This window comes from Crocodylus porosus, unplaced genomic scaffold (genome assembly GCF_001723895.1).
Source record: "Crocodylus porosus isolate Cpor-Errol unplaced genomic scaffold, CroPor_comp1, whole genome shotgun sequence".
Classification (NCBI taxonomy): Eukaryota; Metazoa; Chordata; order Crocodylia; family Crocodylidae; genus Crocodylus; species Crocodylus porosus.
The window spans coordinates 6,926,996-6,941,347 of NW_017728914.1; the positions used below are offsets into that span (position 1 = coordinate 6,926,996).

Consider the following 14,352-nt stretch of genomic DNA (forward strand, 5'->3'; position numbering starts at 1 on the left):
AAGTTTGATAACCGTTTTTAAGAACAGCTTTTGGCTATTTTTTGGTTAATCTACAGCATTTTGGTAATACTCAATTATTTTTACACTTCAAAGCTATACAATTTCCCCTATTAATAAGAGAGATTCTTTCATAACAGCACAAAGCATGAAAAAACCTACTAAGTATTTTGCAGCAGGTTGCTTTACAGAATAACAATGAAAATATAATTATTTTGTTATAGATAATCTACACAGAAAAAGTTAATTATTAGAAAGCACTAAACATACATGAGGGAACACTATGATTGTACTGGTATAAAGGAACCACTAACATGTTCCATTATGTAAATGAATTCAAAGATATTTCATGACTGACCAGCTAGAAGGGACATAATGATTTATAATTCAAATAACTGAGCTTTAAAATCAAATTGGGATAATATATTTCTAAATATGCAAACATGGAATAATTGTTAAAATGATGTAAAATATGATACTAGGACAAATCTTGTGTTTCCTTTTGTTGTTAAAAATGTCAGTTTTTTTTTCTTTTGGCTGCTATGTAGAATGCTTAGTAGAATTGTGATTTTTCTTTTAATTCTAAGAGACTCTTGAGAAATGATGACATAATACAAATATAAATCCAATTTCTAAGAACATGCAAACACCGACTCACTGAATGACTTAAATACTGGACAAGTGTGAAAATTAAACACATTTTTTAACCTTTCAACCCAATCAAATTTAACTTATATTATACACTGAAAATTGACCCCCTAGATCCAGTCTCTTAAAACATACTTGTTTCTTTCTAAGCAATGTATATTCAAACCTTTTTAAAAAAAATAATACAGTGTGAAAAGGCCAAAGTTTGCAATGCCAGGCACTAGTTATAAACCACTTCATATGTTTGAAATAAAAAGTACTTCAGCATTATTATTTAAAAAAACCCTACTGGTACAGTTTTTATAAGAAAAAAATACATATCTTTAAAAGCCAAAATGACCAGTGAAATTGGGTTGTATATCATTTTCCAGCAAAAAAGGAAAAACAGCCTCGACAGGTGTAATTTATCATTTTTCTGATTTAATACCAAAGAAATATATTAAAATAATAAAAAGAATCCTGAAATCCTCAAAATTTGTAGTGATAAATAGCCCTCCCTGTCTTTATTGCATTATGCCTACTAACAGAAATATTGCATGGTGGATTTTGCCAGACAAGGACGATTATTTTCCAATAAAAAGTTGCATATTAAATTCCAGCACAAAAGTGGGTGTCTAATACTTTTGAAATCTTTTATGGTTTGCCAAGGAACACAATTTTAAACTTAACTAATACAAACACATCACAGTGAAGTGAACTGGTATTAGAGCTATCTCTATTCTATCCCACCAATCTGAACCAAAGATGCTACTGTTCTCAGAAAGACATTTCCTTTGCATAGTACTTAAATATATTTTTAGCTTTATCGTTTTAGTTAATTTTCTTTTTATTAATTTTCAAGTATGTTGCATACATATTTGCTATTTCATAAGTCTCAAGTATGTTTGATACATATTTGGTATATCTCATAAATAATACTACTGCTGCTTTTGCATACCTTTACACACACACGCACACACACACCTGAAGCTTTGCTTTCATCAGAGCTCTTAGCAACACAAGTTATTATACAGAAACAATTTTCCGTACAAACTGATCATTCAGGAAAGCTCTGGGCATTAAATATGTACTCCTTTCTATCATGTTATATTGTATCCAAATCATACAGAGCCAACTCAGCTACTTTATCCAAAGTCCAGAATAAAATTAAAATTATTAGTCATCAGTGTATTTCTAGGTCTCTTTTTAGCCTTAAAAACAAGTATTAGATGCATCAATAATTTATACTGCATATTGACCCACAACTTTTGGCTAGGATGGCAAGACATTTGTCATTCACACTTCACATTTCTATACCTCAAATATTAGCTTCCCAAATAAAATGAATAACAATAAATAAAAGTCTACAATGAGAAGGCGCACAACGTTTAGACACACATAAATATATTGTGTTTTTTCAGTTGTAGGCCAACCTTGCACATATGTCCACCACCATTATTCTCAAGTTCACTCAGTCAATACTCGCTGAAGTCAATCTTACAGATCAAAACTCTGAATTACCATTGCACTTACAAAACCCCAGAGAAGAATCAAATAACCAGAGAAAAGACCTAACAGGTTAAATAAACTATAAATACTAAAAATACAATTAATGAAAAGATTTTGGATTTGGTATTTCAGACTGCAAGTACAAAGGTAATGACTCTAGAGGGCCTAATTATAGGTCAAGCCCATGTATAAGTAAAATGTGATTTTCATGGTTCTTTTAGAGGGAAAAAAGGAGACTTACAGAATACCTAACTGCACATTAAAAACTGCATATGTTTATTCATTCAATGCAATATATCCTCTCTCTTGGTTTTTATAAAATACTTTAGAAATATTTAGGTTTCATATGATTCCTACATGTGTGGTGACATTAAAAGATTTAATATCTCACATATTGGTTTAAGAGCAATGAAGTATAAAAAAAAGCAAACTAATGTATAATTTTACCTAAACAAAACACCCTTATTCAGATTGCAAAACAATAAGCATAATTTAATATAAGGAAATACAATACAACTTTTCTAAGATGACCAGAATTTTAAGGAAAAAATAAAATGATGGCCACCTTCTTTTCCTTTCTGTTTGACTAAAATATTAATCTCTTCACTCAAAAAGGTTAACTAAAACTTTTACTATTTAAATATTTAAGGAATCCACTTATATAATTTTTCATTTAGTCTTGAAAATGTCTTCTGTTGCCTATATCTACTTAAATATCATGATATGGCAAAATAATTATTATATTTTCTTGCATAATACACACCATGTTTTAGAAAGGCAGAACGAAAAAAAGAAAGATTTTTCCTGAGTTATCGCAGCACAGAGCAGGGATAGAGCCTAATCCTTAGATAGCTTACCTCCATTTCCTGCTTTGGCTATAAAATAGGAGACGACAGAGCAGGAGCTAGCAGACAGCAGAATTGCCTTAAGTTAGCTTGATTAACGGAATATCAAGCCTATTAAAAAAAAATTGTCATTAACACCTGTGAGTGGACATCAATGGGCCATTAAGTCAATTGACTTCTTCAGCTGCCTGAATAGTAATACCACAGTTGCTGAACTGTGGAGCAGCAATCAAAGCAGGATGCTTGAATCCCAAGCAGAAAATCAGCTCCCCAAAATCATGCACCTCAATTTTGCAGGGGCTGTTTTTGGGGGACAAAAGGTGTATGTTATATGCAAGAAAATATGGAAATTGTTAATTTTCTTTAAAATTATATTATCTTGCCTGACTTGGAAGCTCAACAAGCAAAAATGTATTTTATTTTATCTTGTGACTAAGATGCGACTTAAGTCCTTGCTAGAAAATTTGCAACAAATCATAAAACTAACACACTGGATTTTGACTAACTGTTCAGAGCAAAAAAGCAATGAGCCCCATTCTGTTTTTCCCACAAGATTATTGTGGTGTTTATTACAAAAAGGTCCCGATTCACCATGTCCATACATGACACTAAGAGCACATGAGCAGCATGCAGGTCCTTAAAGCGAATCAAGGCCAAAATGGGCTGAGTTTAGTTCTCTTTGGAGACAATGAGATACCGACTTCAAACGATTCTGAACAGGACCAGTGGTGTTAATGATCTCATCATATGGATTCTATTCCGTTGAGAATAATTATGTGAAATCATCCTGGAAAAACTTCCTAAAAATGCACTACATATAAAAAGCGTAAAGCAAACTAAACTAGTATTAATATTCTCAAGGGGGTCAAATCATTTCACTGTAAAATAAGTAGGAAAATGACTCTTATGATCACTTTTTACTATATTATAACCTAACAGGATATAGAATATACAATAAAAAGGATATCCAACAGAAAGATCATTTAGAAACTGAAGAGTTCTTGAAATCACAGGCTCACATCTTCCCCAATATTTAAGGTTTGTAACACTAGAATAAGAAAAAAAGAGAGAATTTATAACAAGTGTTTCCCTTTATAAAACGATAGTAAGCACACACACACAAACAGAAGATACCAGGACACGATACTATGAATAAACCTGTCTAATCAAACCTTTATTTTTTTAATGCTTGTGAGACAGGAATTATTACAAAAAATATGGTAATTCAAGAGGTAGGAGTTCTTCTCTTATATCTTTTATTGGAACAACTGCATACTTGGGAGAGAAGTTAGACAAGCTCCCAGGCACAAACAAACCTTCCCCGGGTCTCAGGGAGAAGTAGATCCAGGTCAAGCTAAGCAGCAGAAAGAACTCTCACCTCTTACACATTTCCTGGAATGTCACAGCTACAACACATGTACCCCACCACATAATCCTGCAACTGATTTATTATGAAATATTTTATTGTTACCCATCAGTAATCCCTAGTTAGTGACCTGTGTTAGTTACTTATATAGCTCTATCACACTAACACTAACCACTTCACAGTCTATTCCAATTATCCTCCCAATCTCCATGAAATTAGAAATGTTAATATCCCCGGACAGCAACAGGGAGAGATATTGTGGGCTAGACTCACAAATATTTCCCACTGAAATTGTACCTTATAAATCGTGTAGCAATGAATTCCTGCTTCAGTTTCAGGAATTCCCCATCTAGTGTCATATCAAATGCTATACTGCATTTCAGACACATTAGATCTATCACATTTCCCTACACATTCTGGGGAGTTTTTACAGGGATTAGTCCTCAGTCCCTTTCAGCTTTTACTCCCTGACATCTTTGATAACTTCTACTGTAGAAATATAGCAGAACTAATGTAGCTGTATCTTCCTTTCATTTTTCCATTATACTCGTACAACACATATACCAAGGCATAGGGTCCATTGCTTTTCCATCTATTAGCGTCCAACTACCACCCCATTCCATGATACTCAAATCCTTGAAAAAGAGTTCATACAAAAGTCTTCCCCCTGTTTGCTGCCTGTGACTTGGTCATAAAGCTAAGATGATGTCATGTTATAAAAATCACTGAATTAACATTTTAAGGGATTTGATAAGGGTGGAACAGGATTATACTTTGGCACCTAGTATGTGGAATAGGATCAGGCCCATAACATTTCTCCTGTCATCACTTAATATGCCTTCCCATACAGTCCTGCCTTCTAATACGTATAATTTATCAAGTGGATGTTTATAAAGCTCTTAGATGATGAAAATGACCAGATATCCTATATATGGTACCGTATATTACTGAATTCACCACATCCAAGACAACTTTGAATTTAAGATGATCCCCACCAATAATTAGATTCTACACCTGGAAAATTATAAATTTGTTGTCATTTTACACAGAGAAGGTTGTTTTATATTTGTCCCCCCTGACCTATGGCGGGGAAGGCAGAGGTGGGGATGGGCCAGGCCCTTGCCCCTGGCTCTCCTGCACCTTATCCCCCAGCACTTGTGCCCATCCCTATCCATATCTGCCCCATGCCATACATCCCCACTGTCACATACCCTACTGCCACCTGCCCATCCATGCTTGACCCTGACCCCCAACTCCCTGCTTCCCCACCTCCTGCTCTCCCTAGGGTGGCCACTGGTCCTGGTTTATATCAGACTGTCCTGTTTTTAAACCTGTTTACTAGGGCTATGCAAAACGGCACCCTTCCATTTTGACTTGAGTTTTTGACAGAACAGTTTTGAATTTAATTTAGATTCGAAACAGCTGTTCTGTTTCACTTTGCTGAAACTGTGAAGCTGTTTCTACGCTGTTTTGACGTTTTGCCCATTCAATATAATGAAGCTCCAAACAGCCTCTCTCAACTGGCAGACAGATGGGGACCTGCAACCCTAGGAGGGCTGCGGAGCCTGTGCTAGTCCTCCCGGGGCTGTGGGCCCCCGATCTGCCTGCCAGATGAGGGAGGGAAGCCAGCTGCTGCTGCCTGGGACCGGGGTGCTGGGGAAAGGAACCGAGCCCGATTGCTCAGTTCCCTTCCCCAGTGCTAGATTGGGCTGGGGAAAGAAACCCAGCCCAGCTAGGCTGACTTCCCATCCCTAGCCTGATTGTAGCACTGGGGATGGGAAGGCAGCCTAGCTGGGATGAGCTCCCATCCCCAGCACTAGATTGGGCTGGGGAAAGGAAGTCAGCCCAGCTGGACTGAGTTCCCATCCCCAGCCCAATCTAAGGGCTGGGGAGGGGAACCGAGAGATCTGGTTCAGTTCCCTTCCCCTGCACTGTGATTAGCTTCCTGCAGCCTGACCACAGGAGGTGCGGAGAGCCAGGGATGCACTCCCACCTGCCGCTGGGAGCGCAGCCCTGGTTCTCCCGTCTCCCACCATCTGGTTGCTGGCTGCTTCAAAACTCAAAACGTTTTGAAACTTTGAAACATTTTGTTTTGAGGCTGTTTCGAAGCCCTTCATTTTGATTCAATTTTGCTGTTTCCAGCTTGAAATGAGTCGAAACACTGTTGAATCGAAACAGCCAGTGAAATTTTGCATAGCCCTACTGTTTACCTCCTGTCAGTTTCTCAATAAGGAACAGATTGCAAAAATTCCTGTTTTTTCAGTTGATTAGTGGAAATACACGTCAATCATTTGTCCTCACAATTCTATTCACTATGCCTAGAAGTAGGTAGACACACAACCAGGAGGAGCAGGGTTCCCAGCCAGGAAGGGAGGGAAGGAGGTGGCCTTTCTGTGGTAGCCCTATCCCTTGCTGCTGATTGGCCAAGGCAGTGGCCTCACCCCTCACTGCTGATTGGCTGGGGAAACACCCCTCAGCAAGGGGATGTCCTGTATCCTGGGGATGTGCCAGTGGCACTCTAGCTCTCCTCCAGCAGCCTGCTCCATACCCTGCTCCCTTCCCCCGCACCCCTTGCTCTCTTGTGCCTGTCTACCCCACTCCTGTGTCTGACCCCTACTCCCTGCCCACCACCTCCTTACTTTCTGCTACAGCTCTGCTCTGGATCACAACAATCAGCAGCAGTCAGGCCCAGCCCAGTCTGGCCAAGGATTTCACAGATTTCATAGACATTAGGGCTGGAAGGGAACTTGGAAGATCATCGAGTCCAGCCCCCTGCCCCAAGGGCAGGAAGTCAGCAGGGGTCATAGGATCCCAGCAAGATAAACATCCAAATTTCTCTTGAAGGTGTTCAAAGTAGGTGCTTGAACCACCTCCGGAGGCAGTCTATTCCAGACTTTGGGGGCTCGGACTACAAAGAAGTTCTTCCTTATGTCCACCAGCTTGAAATGGTCCTGGAGGAATTTGTGACCATTTGACTTTGTCATCCCATGGGGCGCTCTGGTGAACAGACATTCCCCCAAATCCCAGTTGGGCACCCCAGATAAACTTATAGGCGGCCACCAGATCACCCCTGAGCCTGCGCTTTTCCAGGCTGAGGAGTCCCATGGCTCTCAGCCTCTCATCATAAGGTCTGTTTTCCTGACTTCTTATCATGCACATCGCTCTCCTCTGGACTGTCTCAAGGAGTAGCAGTGGAAGTTTCTGGCTGGGTTGGGTAGGGCTGAAGGGACTGGAGCCTGAGCAGGAAGTAAAGAAGGATGGGGGGGAAGGGCAGACACAGACACATTTCACCTGATCTCCCACCAGTGCTGAATAGAACAGAATAATTACTTCCCAGATTTTAATATTAATACATCCTGGAATCAAGTTAGCTTTTTTTTTTTTTGGCAACAGCACTGTCCTGTTGACTCAGATTTGTTTTTTTAGGCACTATAACCCTCCCCTCCATTCTTTACTGAAGTGGTAGCTTTCCTCAAAAGGACACATTTCCTTTATGTCACCTGCAAATTTTAGGTGTACTACATTCTGTCATACAAGTAATTAATGAAAATATCAAACATAACTAGGCCCAGAACCCCATTCAAGATGCTTTCTCAGTTTAACAGAAAACCATTATCTCCTATGCTGAAGAACAGTTTTGTAAACAATTGTGCACCCACCTTTTGGGGATTGCATCCAGACTATATTTCTCTAGTTTGCTTATTGAATGTCATACGGGGCACTGTCAAAAACGTTACGGAAGTGAGGCTGTATTACTTCTATTGCTTCCCCCTCAATCACTAGGCCAGTTATCTAGTCAAAGGAGGAAATTATATTGGTTTGACACAACTTGTTCTTGAGAAATCCATGTTGGCTGTTTTTTATTACCTTGTTATCCTCTAGATACTTATAAATTGATTGTTTAATAATTTGTTTTAGTACTTTCCCAGATATCAAAGTTAGGCTGACTGATCTATTGTTCTTTAACTCGCATCTTTTTCCTCTTTATAAAGATAGGCACTATGTCTGCCCTCCTGCAGTACTTTGGGACCTTTCCCAGCCACCGTGAATTCTTTAAAAAAATCACTAACAGTTTAGATGTAGTTTCAGCTGGTTCTTTAAGTAGTTTAGGATGAAGTTTATTGGGATGTGTCAACTTGAATGCATCTATCTTCTTGAAATACTCATACCTGGGCTGCCACTATTCTCACCTATGCTCCTATCTTGTTGTTAGAATTAATTTCATTAAGTATCTGAGTACAACTAACTTTTGGGGAGAAAGTTAAAGCATACAAGGCTGAATACTTCAGCCTTCTTTATATCATATTTATCTTCCTTCCCTTATTAAGTAATGAACCAATTCTTCTTATATTTTGTATAAAATACACACAAGAATTCTTCTAATGTCTGACGGAGAGAACCTATGCACTGACACAGGAGAAAAATGCTCAATGCTCCAAGACATTAAAGCAAGCTACCATTTGAGTCTAAGTGCTGGTTCCTTTTTTCTTGTCTCTCAAGTGGCTTATTGATTAAAAATGTTATAAATGAAACAGAGTTAAAGCAACCAATCAGAAAGTTTCAAGTGGCAGAGTAAAGAATTATATTTAATAGCATTACCACTGTCAGGTGAACAGGAACTTATGTAGTTTTGTCTAAAACGAATATTCAAAACAGCAACAAAAGATTACAGATATTCCTTATAACTACACTCAAAGCAAAGAACTACACTGTACATTTTCAAAAAGAGCTAGTTTCTAACCAGTGCTTCAATAATAAACTGAAAAATCATATTTAAATTAAAAAGGTTATTATTTTTCAGATTATGGAAAAGCATGAAGACTAGCTTTTAGTTTGGATGTAGTACCAGAATAAAGCTGAGGCTCTCATGGTTCTCTGCCTTAGAGCCATCCAAATGATTCTGAAGCCTTTTCTAATTGCATGAATTTGCCAGAGCCAAATGCATGCTTTTTCTAAGGTAATGCCTTCAAATGTATTGACCTGTCATTATTTTAGACCCTGTGTTAAAAAAAAATAAATTAGAATAAAAAGAAAATAATCCATCAGTTCCTCCTTCAACCTGTAATCATAAACAAAACAAGATTACTGTATCTTACATATATAAAGTGCCTTCTTAATTAAAATTATTTTGATTGGCGAATGTTTGTTGTTAGGGTTTGTAAAACTAATGGCCCTTCTACATTTGCAGGAAAAAGCACAAAGAGATTTAATGCCCAATCCACACAATTGCGCCTCCTGCCATGTTAACCATGTGCATTACAATCCTGGGCTCCCCCTGCATTGGCTCGCAGAACTGCAAGCTGCACAGCTGCTGGGAGTTGCAGTAAGGGCAGTGCTCTCACCACTGTCTCTGCTGAAAGCCCCACATCTGATGAGGCTCACAGCAGTGGCAGCTTTCTCCCTGCTGTCCCCTTGTGCCCCAACCTGATGAAGCTCACAGCAGTGGCAGTATTCTCCCTGCTGCAAACCAGAGCCCTGCAGTGGTGGCAGCATTCTTCCCTGCTGTCTCCACTGCGAGCCCTGCAGCTGACAAGGCTCACAGCAGGGGCACTGCCAGGAACACTATCAGCTGCAGTCTTGTCAAGTGCAGGGTTTGCAGTGGTAGTGCGCCCCTATGGTTGGGAGCCCCTTAGTTGATAGGGAGTACCTGGCCCCACACACAATTAATGGCATGATAAGAACAAGCTATGAAGTCATTACACATTTTTTTGTGGAATAACTTTATAGCTTATTGCTTGTCTTAGCAAGACATTAATTGGTTGAATGTGTAGCTGGGTAATGACTTAAGGCATGATTAACTGGTTAATCATGCCTTAAGTGTAATGTGTAGTTGGGGCCTAAACTTATTATATTAACAAGGACTGATAAAGGATGGAGGGTAAGGGTGATTTCCTCCAACCTTTGTAAACTACTTCACACTGTTCTACTGTGTTTCCTTTTTTTTGATCATCCTTTCTAAGTCTTGCTGACAAAGCACTCTTCATACTGAGAATCCCAAATCCATGCTACTGCTATCAGCACCACAGATCACTCTTGCATGATAATTTTTCAGACATACTGACTGTAATGAACTTAGTGGTACCTGGAACGAAGATGATAACTCTAGGATTCCTGCTTCAGAAGGAATGGAATGAGTTAGGAAATAAAAGACAGGACATGAGATGGGAATGAAGAAGCACAGAAGGAATGAGGGTGGGGAAAAAGGAAGGGTGAAGGTTTGAAAAGGTATAAGGAGAAAGAAAGAAGCAAATCTTTTTTATTCATTTAAGGGTATCATCTCTATTTATCACTGCATGCAATTTCTTGTTATAATATGACAAAGCCTTATTTTTTAATTTTTATTTTAAATGAAAAAGAGGATTTTAGAAACCTGTTGTGCCATTTACGTCATGAATCTGTTGTGCCATTTATTATGTGGACATGCACAACAGACAATATGTTGAAGCAGCTGAATTATGAACAAGAAATATTTGATCCAAAACCAGTTGAAAAGCTCAAGGGATATATTTAAAATATAATGAATAATATTATGGCTATATTTACACAACATGATCATGTTTATAATATTCAAAGAAGTGTAGAGTCATAATAGAATATTTCAGGCCAAATTTTTCAAAGTTGTCAAAAGGGTTTGTATAGATACTTCCCATTGAAATGTATAAGATCTGGCATCCAAATGTATAAGAACTCGCATCCAAATCCCATAAAAGACTTTTAAAACATCTCAGCCATAACATGGTATTTATATACCAGTAATAAGGAACAGAGGGCAATTTGTTGGCAACAGGGCTCTGAACAGCCATGTTTTCATTATTTCTTCTAGATTATCATAATTTAAAATTAAGAACTCTCTGTGGCCCAATGACAGTGATTGAACATATACCTTTCATTAAAACTGAGCAAAGGTGAAAAGTTAAAAAAAAAGTGCTGCATTTTAGTTTGCTATGATTCAAGGATTACACTGATTATTCATGAATGTATGGAAGACTGCTGGGTATTTGTAAAAATGTTGACATATCCAAAATGTTCCATGAACGTTTTGAGCTTAGATAAAATGACACAACCTACAGGAAAGCATGTGTATATATGAAGACAAATAAACAAATAATTACTGGGTGCATCCACACATGGAAGCATGTCTGCTTGCAGCAGCTAAAATAGAAGCATTGCAAATTTTAGCCAGGGCTTTTTGCCTCAGCACACATGCTTGGACATGCACTTTGCTGTGAAGCAAATTGTGCCACTTGGGGCAAAATAACCCTGCCTGGCTCCTCCTGGATCTGCAGCCAGGGGGAGCTAGAGCCCAGGGCCAGCAGTTGTGCTGTCTCCAGCACTATAAAAACCTGCCCTGCCCAGCAGCTCAGGGTTACTCACCCTCAGGAGCTTCTGGGGCCCAGCCAGTTCATATCTGGGGATACTAGCCCCTTGTGTTAGCTAGACTGTTGAAGCAGCATCCCAAATTCACTTTTTAAAATACCCCAAAATCCACATTCTTACACAATTAGAACAAAAGAGAGAGAGAGAAAGGCGGACTGATCAGATGGGCAATGTTTTATTGCTATATTTACAATGTTAAAGAAATCTGGAAGCCTACCAGTGTCTCCAGCATCATAATAAAATAAATCCTAAATATCTATGTTTTAATGTTTTAACATCGCCACACTCTGGGGGTAGATGTGCACCTGTGTGCACCCCCTGAGCATCGCCAATGGTCCCCTGCCTCTCACAGGGCAGACCCCCCCCCCACAGCACATGGACTACCCTGCCTGCAGGGTCCCAGGGCCCCCCAGGGGCTACAGTTTCCCCTCCAGCCTCCCTGCTGGTCTCCAGCCCCCTGCTTGTCTCCAGCCTCAGGAGACGAGCAGGAGAATGAGTAGGGGGCTGAAGGCCAGCAGAAGGCTAGAGACAAGCCCCTGGAAATGAGCTGGGGACATTCCCCTGCTCTCTCCAGCCTCTTGCTCATTCTCTGCTACTGCTAATGAATGTGTGGGACCTGGGAGAGACAGTGGGAAGCTAGGGGAACAAATGGTGGGCAGGGGGAACTAATAGGGGGTGGGGGGAATGAACAGGGAGTGGGGAGAGCGAGCTGGGAGCTCGGGGAATGAACCAGGAGCAGGGAGAACAAACAGGGATGGGGAGAACAAATGGGGTGGGGGGAACCAACAGGGAGTTGGAAAAGGTCCCCTCCCCCCTCCTCCAGGCCCCCAACCCCCTACTTACCGGCAGAAACTGGGTCCAGGGCCCTGCAGATTGCACCACTGCCTGTCCGGTGTGGGCAGGCAGCGTGCTTCAGGACCAGGGAAAGAGCCAATCACTAGGGTAAGAGCCAATCCTCTGTGGAGGACTGAGACTCCATTTGCCTCAGGGCACAGTCTGGGATCATGCCCTGACCCAATTTTTTCCCTCAGGGTTTTGTTTGAACCCTGGATATACAGGGGTCTAATTTTGCTCCCCCACTGCAAATCTGCAGCAGGGGGAATATTTTTTTGTTCTCTCACGTGCCTCTTGCAACATCTCAAAGGGGTTTGAGATGCTGCAAGAGGCATGTGCAGGCTCCTCTGGATGCGCACACTATGTTCAGTCAAACATTCATCCTGGATGCATTACACAACATTTACTTTTCTCATCTTGTTGTTATCCTATTAAGGACTAGAAACAGTACTGTGTGAATTCAATTACAATCACACAAAACAAATACCAAATAGTTGAAAAAATATTTTGTGAGCCCATATGCTAATTATTAATAATCACAATTGCATGGGTGTCCATGTGATGAATAAAGGCTCATTCCTTAAGAGAGAATTGTTCACATGCTCAGCAGGAGACTTATTTCTGATTTTCAACAAAACATGGATGGAAGGCTTACTATTTTGTGGCAAAGAGACATAACTAACTGAAATAATCAAAATAGTTATAAGAAACTCATGGTGGCTAAACTCTGAGAATACTTCTGGCTTTGATGAATATCTACTCAACATAAGATTTAATGCATTAAGTAAAAATAAGTGACAAACTCTCTAGTATCACAAATGCTGCTGGAAGATTATCAAACATGTAATACAACTTGTTCACTATTAATGTTGCAAAATAACTTATTAATGGATATTGCTGACCAGGTCTGCACTGTGGAGCCTGTATTAAAGAATTCAGAGGGAACAGTTTAAAAGCATTCACATGGGAATGGCCCACCGGAGAAACTAAAAACAGGTGTAGCTAAGATACTTTAGACAATTATCTTCAAATCTAGGAGAAACATAATTCGCTTGTCCTGTCATTGATCACTGAACTCATACCAGACTTCATGAAGTGCTTCACATGGAAACCAGAAACTGTGTTTTCCATGAGAAACAGCAAACTATCACAAAATAGGATGGGTAAGTCTTCTAACAGCAGAACACAAACATTCTTTAATATGTCACAAAGGATTACTGCATGTTTGATCATTACAAATCAAAATATTATATGTGTTCCTCATGTTTCTCCCAAAGCATTTAAAAACAGAATATTTTCTCTATGAATCTTAACTGTCATGATTAGATGTAAAGCATTTTTGATGTAGTTATAGGATCACCTCAAAGTAAGCAATGATTCTAATGGTAGGGCGTAGTGATGACTTACTGATTCAATATTTTCAAAGTGTTTTTACCATTTTTTGGTATAAAAAGCAGTGGTGGTCATTAATGAGGCAGTGTAATTTTTTAAAATAGAACATAACTGTAGTATCTCAAATAACACTATGCTCTGACAAAGCAGTAACCATAATGGATCACTTCTAACTATAAAGCAACTTAAAAATGTACTAAAGATACAAAGTCACTGTTATTTTTGATGAATATAATGTTAGAGCAATAGTCATCATGATCATTTTCTCTTATTTTATATAGATAAAAAAAGGTTTTTTTGGCTAAGCACAAGCATAGGTTAATATTTTCCTACTGTGGAGCCATCTGTTAAAACGTGGACTTGGCTTACAGGGAAAAGTGACTGGTGATGTCACTATAGTTATAG

General features: G+C 39.2%; 1 protein-coding gene across 2 annotated transcripts in view; it reads right to left on the bottom strand.

Annotated features, from left to right (window-relative positions):
- Positions 1–14,352, bottom strand: part of RANBP17 (RAN binding protein 17) — a 282,087-nt gene that overhangs the window by 100,612 nt on the left and 167,123 nt on the right. For both annotated transcript variants that reach the window (XM_019534844.1, XM_019534845.1), the window contains one exon: positions 3,946–4,026. In XM_019534844.1, coding sequence (XP_019390389.1) covers positions 3,946–4,026 — 81 coding nt within the window. The remainder of the gene's footprint in view (positions 1–3,945; positions 4,027–14,352) is intronic.